The following is a 19,370-nucleotide window of genomic DNA, read 5'->3' as shown; positions in this document are numbered from 1 at the left end:
TTTCAATAAAATCAGCATATAAATAATTTAAAGCTCTAATTCCATGCCAAATCATCATATACTTCCAGCACATATTCATAACAACTTTAAATTTCTTTCATAGAATCAAAACTAATGAATTCAACAAGTGGACCTAGTTGTAAAAGTCACAAAACATAAAAATTTCAAGGAGAAAGCAAGAATTAAACTTACATGAAGCTAGAGTATGAAAACCAGCTTGAACCCTCCTCCATGGCTGTTTTTCAGCTGATGAATATGAAGAGAAACGAAGAGAATTCTAGATATTCCAATTTAGTCCCATTTTTATTTAGCCAATTTTGGCAATTTTCCAATTTTACCCTTATTTCATCCATTTCCTGATTTTTCTCAGCTATTGCCGCCCAAAATATCTCCTTTAGGACTATTTTCACTTTAGGTCCTTCCTCTTTTGATAACTGAGCTATTTAATCCTTCTAGCAACTTTTACACCCTTTTCAATTTAGTCCTTTTTATTTAATTAACCACCCAAACGTAAAAATTTTCTAACTAAATTTTAATACTACCTCACCAACACTCCATAAATATTTCTAAAAATATTTATGGCTCGATTTATGAAGTTGAGGTCTCGATACCTCATTCTCGACCCAATTTACCTAATTAATTCTTTTAAATCACCAAATTCACTAATTCAAAAATGCTTTTATATTCGCATTTGACTCATAGGTATTAATTTATTAAATTTTTAACTCATCAGTCTGATTTAGTGATCTCAAATCTATATTCCCGATACCACTGAAAATTAGGCTGTTACAGAAAAAAATAGAGAGAGGAGAAGAGAATGAGAAAAAAAGGAAAGTTCAAATAACATAAAAAAAAAATTAAATTGCTCAAAACAAAAAAAAAATATAAAGGCCAAATGTATAATTGAACCTAAAATTTTAGTTTGAAATGATAATTTAATGTGCTACGTCAGCTTACCATTACACCATTAATGATAATTAACGCTCAGTAATTAAAATGTTACAACACCATAACATAAGTGACTAAAATGTAACATTTCAAACATAATTGACTAAAATGTAATCTAAGTCAAACAACAATGACTATTTTAGTAGTTTATCCAAAGTATTAAGCTACAGTAAAATTTTTAATTCCAATTAAGAAATTTTTTGTCTTATTTATTTATTTATTTTTAAATATAATTGGCTAGACTTAAATAAACAAAGAAGTCAAATACAAAACCTAATAATAACGGTTCAGGCCTATGACACTCTAGACTTCCTATCCCATAATTGGCCTATTTCTTAAGCCATTAGTTTCAAAAATAATTAAAATAATTCTAATAAAACCTGCCTATTAATTGGAAAACAAATAAAAGGAAACTTGTCTAAATTAAACTAGTCGATTCCGAAGACACAGCTGTGGCTATATCCAACTTAATAAATATATAATAAAAATGAGAATATCTAGATTTTAAAATTAAATTCAAAGACCCTAAAAAATTTATATTCATAGAATTTTAATATCATATAAGTTAAAGTAAATAAACATTTTCAATCATCTTCATGTTTGGTATAGATTTTAAAATAGATAAAAACAACATAGAAATATTTAAAATGAATATATTTTTATTTTTCGAAAAAAATATAAACGATATTCTTGAATTTTAGTTGTTTCCAAATACTTTTATGGTTAAACCAACAAATATTATAGTATATTAAAATAACTAACAAACAAACAAACAAAAAAATCTACTTATGTCTATTTGTTTATCAAAGAAAATAACTTTATACCCTCAATAAAATAAATTTTAAAATTTATGTTCATCAAAAATAAATTTGATTTTTAGACATCGATTAACGAGAATGAGAAACCTAATAATATTTTAATTTTACCCCATTCATTAACAAAGTATTATATGAAAATATTATCTTTTCATTCTTTGTAAATCTCTCAAACTATAGATGGATCCAAATTGGATCAAATCTGAAAGCCCGTTTCATCATTTAAAAATAATAAATATTAAAAACTATCATATCTTAACATTTTCATGTTTTTACAATCAACTTTTTTTTTTTTTAAATAAATAATAATCCAAACCAGATCTAACCATCTTGAATTACAAAAATCCTTGCCCACACTGAAAAAAGAACAAAAACAACTTAGTTCCAAATTTGTAATGATCTTAACAAAATTGAAGTCGCAGCAGAAGATAAAATCAATGAATGTAAAGATGAGACCATCAAAGTTGAAATCTTGGATATTTACACTAAATAGGATGACATCAAGTTCCAACTAATTTTCATGTGTTTAGGCATTGATGCTACAAAGCGCAGGAGATCAGGCTTGCCACTTAGTCCAGGAGAAAGGGTTTCTGCATTATTACTCAACAGTGGAAGGAACTTTGCAATATTTGGAAGTACAAGCTCCCTGCAATGCAGATGCAACAAGGGAACCTTGGACAACACACTTCCTTTCTGAACATCCAGACCTTCTGGCCTTCGTAATTTGTACGGTTTCCCCGTCCTTGGCTCAATATCAACTCGAGGCATCTGCTTCCATTTCCGGTGAACAAACCAGCCATACTTATAGTCACCAACTATAGGAGTCCCTAGAGCTTCTGCACAGTGTACACGGAGCTGAACAAAATTGGAAGTACGAGAGGATTAACTATAATTGATGACCTGATAGGAGAAGTAAAAACTCTTTGAAGGTAGGACACAGACAGATTCATTATAGCCTTATACGTATTTGCCAGCTACTTCTGGACTACAAAAAGTCAACCCCCCCCCCCCCTTTTATCACCCCGAATAAGCTCCTCCTATTTCCTTCCCTAATCATCAAGAGCCTGTTTGTCGAGGTATACGTGTATACACATTCTTTGCAGACTATAGTTGTCACCTTCTCTATATGATTCTAAAACTACAAATTGCCTGCACACATCACTTGAATAAGAAGGCAGCGAAAGAAATAGAGAGATAGATATGGTACCTGGTGCTTCCTGCTAGTAAGTGGGCGCAGTTCAACCCACGAACATCCATTTATCATAGGACCTAATACCCGATATTCAGTCACAGCCTCTTGAGAAGGTTCTAAACCCACATTTTGAGCCAAGATGACCCTCTCAGTCTTACCATCATCAAGAAGAATCTAAAAAAAAAACAACAAAAGGTACATGATTAAAGTGCTAGTTAAGGAAGAGGCAAAGAGACTAATTGGCAAAAGAGAACCTTTGAAAGAGGAGAACGAATTAAGCCTTCATTCTCCTTTGGAGTGCCTATCACCAATGCCCAAAAGCGCTGAAACTTTGCATCACAAGCATCATTCCAAGCCTAAATGTGGCAACAGAATATTTGTAAACTAAAAGAACAAAAGTGTTCAACCAGCAGTTTATAATGCTGTACAAGTTGGCAGCCATTGCGCTAACTAAACAAAAAGCATAATAACAATAAGATGGAATATGGGTAGCAGGCATTTGACAATTTGTTTTCCTTAGGGTACATGTACCTTACATGAGGACTTTGCTGGATTTATGTCATTGAACAGCCAATGAAGATGACTTATGCTTTCTTTAGTTCTTCCCAATAAGAGGAGACCACTGCTTTCTCTATCAAGCCTATGCACCTGACAGAAGTTGACAAGAAAAGCAGCCTAAGTGAAAAGATGGAGAAAAATGGCTTACCAGCAAGCAAAAGAAAACTCTAAATTAAATCACAACTCATTAATAGCTACAAACTACATTTCACTTACAACTAGAAGAAAATCTTTGGACATATAACTTTAATCCACTGAGCCTTACCCCAAGTACACAAAAATTCAACATACCACATATCCTTTTCAACAATTAGCTGAATAAGAAGCATCATCAACCCTCAAAAAGTTATTAACATCTTAATCTTCATTACTCTCAAGATTTACAGTTTAACCACAATGAACCAATGAAATAAACTAAAATTACTTCAACTTGATAAAATATATAAGAGGTCCAACTAACTTGAAACTTCAATAAATGATAATGAAAAAGGAAAGAAGAAATAAAAAAAAAAAAAAAACTTGGTTCATTCTTGATCCTATTTCAAAACATGTCCCTTAAGATTGATAAAGTTTTAACCAAGTAAGCAGAAAAATATATGTTCCTCCCATGAAATAATGAGACATGGTTTCTTTGCATGATTGAAGCAAATAAAAATAAAAATCAAATACCATGGTATGGATGTCTAAGAAGAAGTCAAGAACCTTTCAAGAAAGAATTATAAACTCAAACAGAAAAGGGTGCTTGTGTGCATACTGCATGCACACAGAGATTAGAGGAAACATATAAAAGTGCAACTACATTAAAATCTATCTACCTACAAGTGTGATGCCAAGCTATTATTCATCCCATATATTCCACCACGATCCTAATGTTTCTCTCAAACAAGGACCTCATCTTCAGCTTAAATCCAAAATTTAAGCATTCAAGCCAATTTTTTTTATCATATACCAGATTATCATGAAAAGCATTGAACTTTTCACTACTACTGATATATGCCGATAATAATGACAAAAAAGAAACCAGGTATGGTAAAGGTATTCACCATATAATCTACAAAAAATGAGCGTACCAGTTTAGGACCCTCGTCATAGTCATAAGACAAAGCTGCCGCTGCTAATGCATCCATGCTGTTATGCACAGGCAGACTTCCCTGAAGATATTGTTACAAAACAAAGTAAGAGGAAACACAATATACAGAGAAAACAACACAAATGCCCTAAACAATATGACCAAACCTTTACTGGCAGCTTGGGGGGTTTATTTAGTACAAGTATAGCATAGTCCTGAAACATTAAACAGCAATAATAAAAACGGGAACAACTTGAAAAACAATTCAGAATGAAGCAAAAAACTCAGAGCACATAATCCATCAAGTGAAAAGTAATATAGGAATTAAGAAGGACACACATCAATTGACAGGTTTACAAACAAGCACAAACATATACATTTGTCAATAAGAGATTGATAAAAGATACCAACAAGCAGTTAAACTCAACACATGCCTTGTACTTGACAAGCCTTCGCAAATAGTCAATCTCATCAGCATTAGGATGAAGAGTCCCACTCGGTATACAGTCAAATCTCCTGGAGACTCGAGTCTCCGCAATGGATACAGGTACCCAAACTCTTGCCCCTACTTCCATCACCTCATTATGCTTGATCTGTAGGTAAGCTGTATAAGTGCAGAGTAATTAAACCCCCACATAAGGGCATACTATAGACAAGGACCCAAGAAAAAAAGGAAATTTCTTTTATTTTTTTAGTAAAATTCTGGGATTAAGGGTAACATGCTTAGAATCAGTACCTTTCTCAAGGATTTCATTTGCCCATCCCTTTCTATGAAAGAATAGGCTGCATTAGGATTTGAGGATTCGATCTTAACCTACAACAAGAAGGCAATACATACATCTATTGAATGCTGAGAAAGGTAAGCAGCAGAGAGGATTAATTGGCCTATAGCATCGAGCAAAGCAATGGATATATTTATATTTCTAAAAGAAAATTCAATAGTTCGGCATACTCACGAGGCCCTTGTTAAAATGGGACTGAATGGCGGAGTCTGAAATTTCATCAAAGTAATATTTGAGCCAGCTGATAGCAGTGACACGACCAGTAGCAGAGTTCTTTCCGGGCAAATGATGACCAGGGAAAGGGGGCAAGGAAAGAAGTTGGCGTGGCTTTGGACCCTGTTTAGGACTGCCCAAGTAAGCCACGTTATTAGAGACACGGATGACTGGGTCGGCATAAGCAGGTGGAGGCGGAGCCACTCTGGAGTAGTATCTCGCTAGAGATAAAAGATGGTGGCCGAGCTTATTCTTCTGCATCTGCAACCATTAACTGCTTACTTCTTCAATTAATCAAAGCTGGCGTTTTCTTTTCCCTTTCGGCTTTTCCCCTCGATAAAAAGAGAGGCTGGTACAAAACGTAATAGAAAAACTATATCATAGCCTTTTTCTGTTAAAATGAATAAACAAGTCTGTGGGGGATTCTGGGTTCTCAGTCTCACCGTTGCAAGAGCATTGATGATTTTCAAATAGGGCATGAATGGGCCTAAATCTTGAGAAAATTGATCCTCATGAATGGGCCTAAACCCGATGCCTCACTTAGCCTCTTGAGCAAGGGATTACGAATTAAGTATGTGAACCCAATTCTGAGGGCCCTTCAAGATGGATAACTGTGTTGGAGATGTAGGCTTTAATAGCTTGGTCCAGCAGTTTGCCCTCAACAAGTTGTTCTTTTAGGCTCGATAAAACCGGTCACTTTTGTGTGTAAACATCGAGGCAGGTGAGACCTTTGATGCCATTCATTTCTTCATTAAAGGATTTGATCAATGCCGTACCAGGTGATTGACTACGGCTTTTGATGGAGCGTGGCTCGCAAATTCTTTAAGTTTTTTGTTTGTCTTTGTTGTTGGCGGAGGGGTGGGGGCTTTCCAGTTGAGTTAATTTTTGACTGACTTAAGTAAGATTCAGGTCTTAATCCAGAACCATTAATATACTTTCCACTTGATTCCTATAATCTTTTAGAAATCCCATTAATTAGTTCATACCAACTTTGTTTTGATTTTAATAACGACTTGAAGTTGATATGATCAGGTAATGCAAATTACCAATAAGGAATTTCAAGCTATAGAAGTTAGGATAGCGGCAGATCCGTTACCTACAAATTTGAGCTTATCTGAATTTAATTTGTTTAAAATTTTGAATCTATAAATTATTTCAATTTTATTATCCAATTTTAAATTTAACATTTTCAACCTTTTATCGGTTATCTAAATCCGTAAAATTGCAAAACCGAATCCGTTAAAATTAAAATTTTAAAAATAATATAAATCAATTTTGAATAAAATTTATTCACAACTAATAACAAATAAATTAAATAATAAATAAATAATAGTCTAAACAAACTAAATATAAAAATTCACAAAAATCTAAATATTCCTAACAATTTAAATGTAGAAATTTCAAACAAATCAAAACTTGAATAAACAATTCTAAATAATTTAATATCTTAAATCACACAATTTCAAAAATCCGACTTAATTAGTTTAGTTTGAGCTATGTTAAACTTGGGCAAAAAACCTTTTACGGGTGGTGCCTAATTCAAATATAAATAAAATAGTTTTTGAAATGTTTTTATTTAAAATATATAAATATTGATATAACTGCAATGATAAAAAAATAGTATTATTATAAATATATTGTTTTATTAATTTAAACAGTAATATGATATTTTTGGTAGAATAATTAAGCTTAAAAATTTTAAATTCAAATTTTGATCTAATTCGACTTATAAATACCTTTAAATAAAATGAAAGTATAGATTATATTCTTATAATAAAATCTCAAATTCAATCAAAAGTGGGTTCGACTTTTTCTAAAAAATTAATGCTCCAATATACTATAATTTAATTTGTTAAATTATTATATTGTTCAAATGATAATAGAAAACATTATAATTATTGTTACATTGATATTTGTAGTTATATAATTATATTTAATTTGTTTTTATTATTTAATTTTAATTTGAGTTTGACTAGTCTAAATTCAACATTTTTCTAATAAAGATTTTTTTACACCAATCATGTCTATCAAATCGGATGAATAACTCGATCGGTGGATAGTTTATAAAAAATGATGAATTTAAATGGTGACAAAGACACTAACTCTAAATATGATAAAATATTTTAAAATCCTTTTAAAATTTAACAAATTATAAATTAATATAATGATAAAAATCATATTTTAATTTTTCTTAAATTTTAAAATTTAGATTTGATTGTCTTTTGAGACTTCGCTCTCGAAAAGAGAGTTAACCATTTTGTAGGAATACCTTAGAAATTTTATTTTTTGTTATTGTTTTAAAGTAGTACTACAAAGATTTTTCTGCAAACACTAATATAAAGTATCCTATGCTTAAGGAACACATTAGTACAAACTCAGCTCCCATGTCTTAGCAAAATACGTTAAAAATCATGTGGATATAGGCTTAAAGATGTTTATTAAAGTGCTTTTAATAATCTGCTTCATTTCTATTATCCTTGCAATCTAAGATTTATGAATATGGCGGGTAGAGATTAAAGGGACATTTCGGGTGCGGGAATCGGATTCCCGGAAAATGGGGCAGCACGAAACCATTTCCCTTTTCAACTGCACTTTAAAGAGAATAAAAAAAAAAAAAAAACTGGATAAAAATATAAATTTAAAAAATAGATTTTGATAAAAATAAGACCCGTTTAGAGAATAGATCGAGTTTTAGATAAGTTTTTTTACCCGAGTTCAGTCTGAATTTGCAAAAAAAAGATTACTATTTTCTCACTATTTTGATGTTATTCCAGTATTATGTTGATATTATTTTATTCTTATTATTTATATATTGTATAAATTTTATTTTATTTTAACATTGCTATTAGTTTATAAGCATTTACTAATTAATTTGCACCTATCTTAATATTATTTAAGTATAAAAATTAAATTTACTTTCAATTTTTTGAAAAATATCTATTTTATATTTTTAATGATTATATTTTTAAAAAATTATATAAAAACTTTTAACGTGAATGAGCCGAGCCTAAATTTTATTTTTTTGTCCGAGCTCCACACGGCATATACACAACTCTAGTGGCCCGTTGAAAAAAATAAAAAGATAAGTCGTATTTCTTCTTTTTCTTTTTGTTTTTCCTCAACTGATTTGACCAGGTTTTGAAAAAAATTGGAAATCGATTCTTTAAATTCAAAAGGACAAAAAAAAAAAAAAAGAAAAAAACAATATTCTTTAATTGTTTTTCCAAATATAACAACAAAATTTTAGGCAATTGTTTTTACCATTTTCCATTTTAACATAAGTCTCATCAAATTAGTGTGGAGTGTGGACACTAGGGTTTCGGAAATTAGAAATTTGATTTTGACTTTAAGTCGAGTTTGTTATTTAATACGGAGTTTATTGATTAGATTAAAAGATCATTCATTGTTTGGTAAATTTATTTATTTAATTTCTTTCAATTTTAAAATAGAATAAAATTAATCTCTATATAAAATGGAAATAATTTAATTTCCATAAGATAATAATTAACAGATTTTACACTTTCCATAAAAATACAACTTGAAATATATGTGGAACTATATATTTTAAATTTAGTTTAGATGAATCAATCATAAACTAACACCTGTACATTATATCTTTTAATATATTTTATTATTCTTAATTTCTTAATATCGAAATTGATAATTATTAAATTATTTCGATATTTTATAAAGACTAATTTACTTAAAAAGGGACTGAAAAGGTCATTTTATCTTATTTTTATTGAAAGAATATTTTATGCATTAATTTCATGCACCATACCATCAAATATCTATCAATAATATAATACATTCTCATTAAGAACAACAAAAATAAAATAATAGAAAATTTATAAAAAATATGAATAATTTTATTTAAATATAATTAAATAATCACGACAATTATAGATAAATTTAATTATGTTTAAATAGAATTATTAATATTTATTTATAAATTTTATTATTTTATTTTATTTAATGATAATATATTATGTTGTTATTCCTTAATATATAAAATTAAATATTATCTTTTTCCAACTTTTTATATGCCCACGAAAGATAAGTATTAATTCCACATTTAGACTATCATTTTATCAAATAATTTTCCGTAGTTTAACATGCATGAATGACATCTTGAGAATAAGAAAATATATGAATGCATTAAATATATAAAATTTATATAATTACATAATCATGAAATATAAAATTAAAATATAGTTTTAAAGATGATTGTCTTTAAAAAAATTGACAAGATGTTTATCCACTGTACTTGGTTTTGACCGAATTAAAAGTAGAAACAAATCTTCCACTCCATGGTGATAAAAGAAGAAAATTATTGGGCAAAATTAGACCCACTTGGCATTAGGACCCGTATGAAGGTGACACAAAGTTGTTCATCATTTTCATTATCTCTCCTCCTTTCTTTCCTTTTTTTTTTTTCAACTTTAGGCCACTCTAGCTTAAAAAATATACACGGGCATGAATATTGTGATTTTCTTTTCACTATAATCTACGAATATAATATTTCGTTGATTTTGTTTTACGCCCAGGGGAATTTCTTTAACAACAAATATTTTATATTTTTAAGGTAATTTTAAATGGATGGTGTTTTTTCTTACCGTTAATATAAAAATAATAGTGACGAAAAATTATATCTTGTAATATGAGATAAAAAATTAAATATACTATACAAATCGTTCATCCAAACTTACCTTTAATAGTACAAGTGAAAAAATTACGAGGATCTTAAATCATATATATATAATGAAGTACATAAAGTAGAAATTTAATTTTTCATACAATTTATATTAAAAAATGATTTTAAGTCTTTGATTTTTATTGAATTATAAAAGTTCATGTTTAAAATAAATACTTAATCAGGTAAACAAGAATTTTAAAAATAATTTATTAATTTAACTTAAATATTTCTTAAAATAAATATTTATTCTAAAATTTAGTTACCTATTATTTGTATAAATTTCAAATCATTACTATTTGGGTTAATTGTTCATATATTAAGAAAATATTTTAAAATTTTAAGATAAAATCACTAGTTGAAATTACACCGTTCAAAAATATTAAGGTAGATATTTAAACAATTTTAACCATCAAATTATCTCTCATACAATTTTTTTTTTACTCACGGAAAGGGTATCCAATTTTATTAATAATTCATATTTCATAAAAGGATTTTCTGCCCTTTATCATCCGTACGAAAGAATTCAATATTTCTCTTCTTTTCTTTTTTCCTTCAAACGTGTATAAATTATATATTTTTATCTGTTGTGTTTTTTTTTTTTCCCAATTTTTAAAGTATATAAAGCACCGAAGAAAATAGCAAATAGGGTAGCAACGACTGCATCAACTTTGACCTGAACCAACGTCACGAGCGGCTGTGGTCGGCACTCTGACAATGTCATAGGCTCTGAGGCTTGGGAAACGCGCTCTCAAATTTTGCTGCACTTCAATAATATTTTATATTTGTTTCCCTTCGTATGATTATCGGGTCACTTTATTACAGGATTAGGTGAAATTACTCTTTTCATTATTAATTTGATTAGTTTAAGGATAAAATGTAGAAATGGTCACTGAACTATATGCTCACGTTTACTATTAATCACTGAACTTTTAATTTTTTTAATTTAATCATTAAATTAGTTTAAAATAATTTTTTATCATTGAATGTTAACATCTGTTTAAAATTTAACAAAAATATTGATATGGACATTTTTTTGTTTTAAAAATAAATTTAGTCCTCTAATTCTTATATTTTCTATCAATTTGATTTTAAATATAATAAATTTAATAAATTTAACCTTTTCCAGATTAACAAAACTATTTTTCAAATTTTACAAAAAATTAAAAATCAAAATTGATTATTTTACTAACATTGAAGATTAAATTAATTGAATCTTAACCTCAAATTTACACCCGAAAATAAAACATTAACCTTTACATGTCACAGTTTGATCCATAGCAAAACTAAAAAATAAAATTCTGAAGAGGTGCTTAGTTAATGGCTATTACGATTTCGACAATAGGGTTTAAAGGAAGTTTAAGAAATTCCTTCCATGAAAATTGGGGAAGTTCTGTAGTTGATGAAGAGTATGACATCAACTAAGTCGGTCTTCGAGAATGTTGGAGTTGAAAAGGGTATTAAAACAAAGCCTACGATGAAGATCGTTAACGAAGGGTGATTACTTACCAAGTTGTTGGTAAGAAAAGGTTCAATAACCACAGAGGAAAAGCAATTATGATTTATTTTACATGTATAATTTAAATTTAAAATTTATAAATTTAACCTTTTCTAGATTAACAAATTTATTTTTAAATATTTAAAAATAAAATTTATTATTTTGTAAATGTTGAGGACTAAAATTATTGAATTTTTTAATAATTTAAACTAAATTGATATATTTTGTAAATATTAGGAGTTAAATTTATTAAATTTTTATATTTAATATTGAATCGATAGAATATTTAAATATTAGAGGCTAAATTTATTATTATATCAATAAAAAACCTCACATCCATATTTTTTCAACTTTCAAACACGCGATAATATTCAATGACCAGATAATTTAATTTCAAATAATTTAGTAAATAAATCAAAAAATTAAAAGTTAGAAGGATTAAAATATAACAAAACGGTAATTTAATGTCATTTTGAATTATTAATTAATAATTTTTCAGCTTCAATGCTGAAAACTCTCATAAAATAATTACAAAGCCAATTAAGGACTTAATAAAAATGCACTCATATGTCACGTCATCAATTTACGGATTATTAAGGGCTTTAATGAATTAAATATTTTCAAATTTCATTTTATTATATATTGTGATTGAAATAGTAAAACACTTTTACCAAACTTTTATAGTTGAGGATTTTAAATTGAAATGAATGATATTATCACAGGTTGCAGTTTAAAATCCGTTACTATCGCACGCAACACATCCTATAGAAGTTTATCATCGATATGAAGATCATTTGGCCCATAATGCTTGACCCGATTCAAATAGCTGATAAATAATATTGTCAGATTAAAGTCTGGGCGACCCAATGATAAATATTATAACATAGGCTACCTTAATAAATAGAAAAATTAATCTTAGAAGATTGAGGGGAATCATATATTATAAGATTAGATTGGATTTAATTATGTAATATTGTAAATCCTTGAATTTAAAGGATAGGCTAATCTCATCTATCAGTTTTGAGGAGCTCAATTATAAATAGAGAGCTTCCCCTAACTTGAAATTTACTTTATTTATCCATTCTTTATTGAATTCTTAAGAGTAATGGAATTTGTTGAGAGCATTTACTTAAACACCTCTTATGCATTATTTTTCTTTTGGCCAGGGGCGAAGCCAGAAAATTTTTTTTGGGGGGCCGGATGGAATTTTAATTTTGTATAGCTTATATTTTTTATAATTTGTAAAGGATTAAATTAAATTTTTATAATTTTAGGGGGGCCAAAGTGTAATTTTACTTTTACTAATTTGAATTTTTTAAAAAAATTCAATGGCTTAAAATAAAATTTTCCATTTTAGGAGGGGCCAGGGCCCATGCCAGCCCCCCTGGCTACGCCCTTGCTTTTGGCTAGAGTTGCTTCAGCTATATAATTTGGTGCATTTGATGAATTCTAGTTGAATACTAATTTTGTGGTGCTTAGACTGACTTAAACGTGTTTAATTGAAATGATCATCTAAGGCTGCACAGAACGTGAGAGTAAAGTTTTAGCTCTGGTACACTATCACATAGTTTTACCAAATTATCTCATTTGTTACTGAGAATGTTATTTATAAACAACACCAATAAAGTAATACGATCCACACTTTCTAGTTTTATTTTATATATAAAAAATTTATTTTAAACTGCTGATTAACTTTTTTAAAAAACATAATAAACATCGATTGGGTTTTAGTCTGGTAATGTCAATACAAAAAATACGAGTTTGAGCGTGTAAAAATGTAATAATTTATTATATTCAACTATTTATTATTTTGATATTTGTAATTTTAATAATACATACTGTACTATATATAAACTTCAAAAATTCATATAATCGTATGATGTTTCTATATTCTATTTATAAAATATGATATAATAATATCTAAATTAATTCCGATGTTTTAATTCATTGGTCAAGGGTATTCATTTTCGCAAGTTATTGATCGAATAGGAAAAATTGTTTGCTAATAGTTAAAGTTGTTCATAAATTGAATGGTCTGTCTGATTCAATTTCACTTTGGATACAGGCTTGAATAAATAGTTCTCGTCCACCTCAACCAAATGCAAACAAAATATATTTTTTGAAAATATTATTCTTTAAATTGACAGTTACCAACATTTACTTGCTACCATGTTTAATGAAATTTGAGGGTTTTAAAAAAAATAATTTAATTTAATTAATTAACTATAAAAATAATTTAAATAAAAATTTATATACGAAAATTACTTGAAATTCACAATATTTATTGATGTTGCTTGACACACTGACATTATCACCCATTGGTGAGCCAATGATTGACTTAAAAAGAAAGAAATTTTTTGGGTGCCGTCACTATATTAGGTAGCACCAATATGTATTTTTTGGAATAACTATAAAAAATACGGATATTCATGGTGGAGAAAAAAAGACAAAAAATATTTTAAGATGTCGACAATTTTTCAGGTGACACAAGGGAAATGTCAAAAAAGAAAATTTGGGTGTCGTTAATATGTTAGGCGGCATCCATTAATTTTTTTAAAAATATTTTTTTAGGTGTTGCCTTTGTGTCAGGCGACACTGATGATATTTAAAAAAAAATCGTTGTAGAAAGAGTAGTTCAAAACATTGGTAATTATTTTAGAATATTTGGGGCTAGCTATTGAGAGATCTCAAACGTAGAAGTCAATGAGAAAGAGAAAGTCTTTTCATTGGTTTTGAAATTGACTATTTACGTACAACAATTAAGGTTTTAATTGAGAATAATAAGAGAAATAAAAGAAATAATAAATAATAAAAGGACCATGTGAAAAGAAGAAATAATAAAAAATAAAAAATATTATAAAATAAAGAGATATAGAGAGAGTAAATAAAAAATCAATAAAAATTTATATTTATAAGTATAAGAAGTATAAATGAAACAGATATCTAATTCTAATAGCTATTAAAATTTAAAGTATATCAATACTTATTTTAATTTTAATTAACATCTATTTAATAAGATATTTATAATAAAAGAAAAGTTATTTGAATATTGATAGGAATTAGATGAGAATTTGAACTAAAGGAAAAGTATTTAATGAGAATTAAATGATAATTTTAAAGTTGGTAACAATTTTGAAAAGTATTTAAAAGAAAACAATATTTAATGAGAATTTTAAAATTTTAAAATTGATTACAACTTTCTAAAGAAAATATTAAGGAAACATATTTAATAAAAATTTTAATGGAAATGAAATATTTAAAGGAAAAAATATTTAAGTTGATGTCAGTGGCATCGAGGAATTTTAAATTATTTTTGTATATAAATTTTACTTCGTTAATTTTCATAATTAATTAATTAAATTGAGTTATTTAAAAAAAATGACAAAGTGAAAAACCCTAGAGTAGACACAAAAATCAAAGAAGCCAAATCCCTCCAGAAAACCCCAAAGACAAACCAAATTCCCTCCCTTTCTTTCTCTTTCCAAACCCAAAATAAAAAAAGCAAGGGAAAAAGCGTAAGAAAATATCTAATGCCCCAAAAATCGCCCTCACTGCCTCAGGCACGTCAATTTTCCTCTCTTTTCTCTGTCCTTGGTTTTTTCTTCTAATTTTTTGTAGTTAGTATTACTTACAAATTGAGAGAAAATTTAAAATAAAGGGATCTTTCTTTGCATGCTCGATCAAAATATTTGCATTTTTTTTTTATGTTTTTAATCTTCTGAGTTTGGGATATCTGAAATCTGTGAACAAAATTTTATTTGTATTTTTATTACAGAGAAAGTAAAGTACTAATAATGTTGAAAACGGATTTTGAATCGCAGAAGAACAGGTACAGGGTGTTTGGGAACATGGCGTTGGTTGTTCCGAAGGAGCTTGACGAACTCGAAAAGCCTTTTTCTTTGCATTCGCCAAAGCCTTTTGAGATCCGATTTCAAGTTCCCGATTTGAGAGTTCCCATTAGAGTGAGTTTTTTTCTCTCTCCCCCCTTTTATGGTGTTTCTGCTTTAAGCCTAAGGTGCTGTTTGGGTACTGGGAAAAGGGATAGAGTAAAATATAAAGTAACAAGAAAATTCTTTGGTATCCCACTTGTTGGAGGTAAAAAGCTGTGGCAATAAACGACATGCGTTTCTGCATCAATTTTTTTTCAATTTTCTTTATAAAATGTTAAGCTGCTGATAGTTATGGGGAGACTACTATTCCAAACAAAAAATACACCGAGTAAAAGATATAAAAGAAAATGACCCTCTTAAGAATATTGTTTTCTTTTTGTCCATCAAGAATTTTTTTTTATTTTGACTATATTTCATTACTGGTTTTTCTAAATTTTCAAAAGATTTTATGGACATAAAAGATATCTTGTTCCTAATTTGTTTGTGTTAAGAAATGTATTGTTGGAAAATTTGATATTGGATTTTGTCAATTTTATTGATCTATATGACTCCCTGCACTATAATAGCCAAAGATGGTTACTGGTCTTAGAGTTAGCTTGAGTTATGAGATATCTTTGATGTAATTCATTTAATTTTATATTCCCTAAACCATTTGCCAGCAGCATCAAAATAGCTGTTATGGAAATACAGAGATCTGAAGTTTATAAGGCTACCGTTTCAAATAACTATTATCTTTTGTTTCATGAAAATGATTGTTGCCGTTATCACAAAAACATGTTCTGATTATGATTCAGGATTTCTTGAGGACTAGAGAAGTTGGTGAGTTTCTTAGTGGAGCTTTGGCTGGGGCTATGACCAAAGCTGTCCTAGCTCCTTTAGAAACTATCAGGTTGGTATACACTTGTGTTATATGGCTTCCTTCATTATTTTGCTGAGTTCTTGTCTCTACCATTATGTCTAACGTTTATGATTCTTTATCTGGTGTCTAGTAAGTGTAATTTTTTCTTTCAATGAGCATTAAATTTTTTAAAAGATATGGAAACTCATCTGGAAGCTTGAACATGGGTGGACTATATAGCTCACTTCATAGTTTTCGGTTTTAAGTAAAAACTATTGAATTTCTTTCCATATTGATCATAAATTTTAAACATGGTTCTCAATTTCATTTAATTTGTTCTCCATGTTTTTAATGCCATTGAGCATTAGAAATTTACAGTGGATAAATTGCTTAACAAACTTTTGTCAGCTACTATATGTTTTGGTGTAAGTTTGAGAATTTGAATGTCCATACAGGCCCTTTTATTGTGATACTGAGTTATATAGATCCTTCAAATTTAGTCAAATTGATTGACAATAAACCAGTTTGGTGCCTTCTGCTTGTTGTTGCCCTTGTTTTATTCCCCCAAAAAAAGAAAAAAAAAAGTCTCAGTGTGTTGATTCTTGTGGTTGCTGTATTTCTTTCCTTGTACTACACTGTGGTACACTTATTGCTCCTATGAGTTTCAGGATAATTAATGTATCATAGGATTGGATGTGTGTATTGTTTGTTTAGTTTCTAGGGTGTAATAAATTGTTGACCTGCAATGTTTTGGATATCAAGTCATTGTTGAAATCTTAGGATAGTTTGTTCTCATCATTGTTACCTTATTCATGATCATTTTTGCCTTAAAATCATTATCATGTGTTTGTCATGAATGTATTTGTTGCTTAAATTTCTGATGAATTATGTTGAGACACTTGTAACTTATTTGTTCGACTCATAATTTGGGGTTCTGACATGCAGGACCAGAATGGTGGTAGGTGTTGGATCCAAAAACATAACTGGTAGTTTCATTGAGATCATTGAGCAGCAAGGTTGGCAAGGACTGTGGGCTGGAAATGGAATCAATATGCTTAGAATAATTCCTACCCAAGCAATTGAGCTTGGAACATTTGAGTGCGTCAAGCGAACAATGACATCAGCACAGGAGAAATGGAAGCAGATTGAAGGCCCAAAATTTCAAATTGGTCACGTTAATGTTAACTTTTCTCTTTCCTGGGTTTCTCCAGTTGCTGTCGCTGGTGCAGCTGCTGGAATTGTTAGCACACTTGCATGCCATCCACTTGAAGTTCTCAAGGTATCTGATATCTGATGAGTTCATAATGTTTCTTTTTTCCAAAAAAAAAAAAAAAAGAAAGATAAGAGCAGAACATTCTGCATCAAGATGATTTATTTCTTTTAGATTTTGCTTTGAACACTGGCTCTACATGAAGTCCATCTAAGAGTTTGGCCTGTATAATGTCATCGAACTCATCAATTTTCTAATGCTTCAGAGTTCAGATTCCTCTTTGTATCTCATTTGTCTAAGCATTGGGTAAATGGTCGAGTAGTCTATCTTTATGTTGTTTTAACACTTGGGTAAATAATTAACTTGAATCTGATCATGTTGAAGGTATTATAGGGTTTCTCATTTTACCCATTTGCTTATGGGGCTGAATGTTCTTGTAATTCTCACAGGATAGGCTGACCGTTAGTCCTGACATATACCCTAGCTTAAGCATTGCAATTAGCAAGATTTACAAGGATGGTGGTGTTGGTGCCTTTTATGCTGGTCTCTCCCCAACTCTAGTGGGCATGCTTCCATATAGTACTTGTTACTATTTTATGTACGAAAAACTAAAGAAATCCTACTGCCAATCAAAGAAGAAAAAATCTCTGAATCGTCCGGAGATGCTTGTAGTTGGAGCTCTTGCTGGTGAGTCTTTGCCTTTACTGTTAGAATTGGAAAATATTTATAGGGTTTTCTGGGTATCATTAACAATTCTTATTATTATTTTATTTAAAATGGAACATTCTATTAGTGCACCAATGCTTAACTTGCTAAATTGGGTGAATTGAAATGGCCAGGTTTTACTGCTAGCACCATCAGCTTTCCCTTGGAAGTTGCCAGAAAACGGCTAATGGTGGGAGCTTTGCAGGGTAAGTGTCCACCAAATATGGTAGCAGCACTTGCTGAAGTAATCCGGGATGAGGGCCTCATGGGTCTGTACAGAGGGTGGGGTGCTAGCTGTTTAAAAGTAATGCCCGCCTCAGGTATCACCTGGATGTTTTATGAAGCCTGGAAAGACATATTGCTTGTTGAGAAACGCATATTATGATGGCTCTACAAAAACATCTCCCATGGCTAAACTAGTCGACACTCCTCTCTTTAAAGTGCAAGTGGATGCTGTGCTAGCATGGTAGTAGACTCAGTTTTTTTTATGGAAGCTTTGGGATGGCTGATGATATTTATTAGTATCAGTGCCCATATATATTTTTTAATCTGAATAACCCTAGCAATTTCTACAAAATTCTTTTTTAATTTTGTTCCGCTGGATTATTAGGTGACCTCCATTGTGGGGATATATTGAATATTGACTGTACCCACAGATCTCTTCTATCACATGAAATTTTGATCAATTTGGTCTCCGTATTAGCCTTTGTGTGTGGCTTGAGATGGGATAACTGAACTGTATTACCTGATATTGCACCGCAATGGCTGTTTGGAAAGTGGCTTGGAAAGGGAGCTTCTTGCTCCGGCACTTTGGTTTTCTTTAGAAATAACATTTTCTTCCAGCAATTTGTTGGTGACAAAAATAAAAATTATTCCACGCAGTCTATTCTGTCAAGATCAAGGGCAAAGCAAGGTACCAGCCTTGAGAAATTTATATAACCACATTGTGTCCTAAGAAC

At 29.6% G+C, this 19,370-nt stretch overlaps 2 protein-coding genes across 2 annotated transcripts; one reads left to right on the top strand and one right to left on the bottom strand.

Annotated features, from left to right (window-relative positions):
- Positions 1-1,976: 1,976 nt before the first annotated feature.
- On the bottom strand, positions 1,977-6,047 carry LOC108450557 (RNA pseudouridine synthase 3, mitochondrial). Its single transcript, XM_017748235.2, has 9 exons — positions 5,539-6,047; positions 5,319-5,396; positions 5,017-5,175; positions 4,750-4,797; positions 4,584-4,664; positions 3,487-3,603; positions 3,210-3,311; positions 2,971-3,129; positions 1,977-2,618 (listed from the first exon to the last, which is right to left on the bottom strand). The coding sequence occupies exons 1-9, from the start codon at positions 5,836-5,838 to the stop codon at positions 2,244-2,246; spliced, it is 1,419 nt and encodes a 472-aa protein (XP_017603724.1). The 5' UTR covers positions 5,839-6,047; the 3' UTR covers positions 1,977-2,243.
- A 9,093-nt stretch (positions 6,048-15,140) lies between these two features.
- On the top strand, positions 15,141-19,097 carry LOC108453448 (probable mitochondrial adenine nucleotide transporter BTL1). Its single transcript, XM_017751552.2, has 6 exons — positions 15,141-15,328; positions 15,590-15,730; positions 16,453-16,547; positions 17,442-17,775; positions 18,156-18,393; positions 18,546-19,097. Exons 1-6 carry the CDS (start codon positions 15,299-15,301, stop codon positions 18,794-18,796), a joined length of 1,089 nt encoding a protein of 362 aa, XP_017607041.1. The 5' UTR covers positions 15,141-15,298; the 3' UTR covers positions 18,797-19,097.
- The last annotated feature ends 273 nt before the right edge of the window (positions 19,098-19,370 follow it).

This window comes from Gossypium arboreum, chromosome 5 (assembly GCF_025698485.1).
Source record: "Gossypium arboreum isolate Shixiya-1 chromosome 5, ASM2569848v2, whole genome shotgun sequence".
Lineage (NCBI taxonomy): Eukaryota > Viridiplantae > Streptophyta > Magnoliopsida > Malvales > Malvaceae > Gossypium > Gossypium arboreum.
Note: the sequence above shows the minus strand (reverse complement) of the source record. Positions and strands in the feature narration are given on the sequence as shown.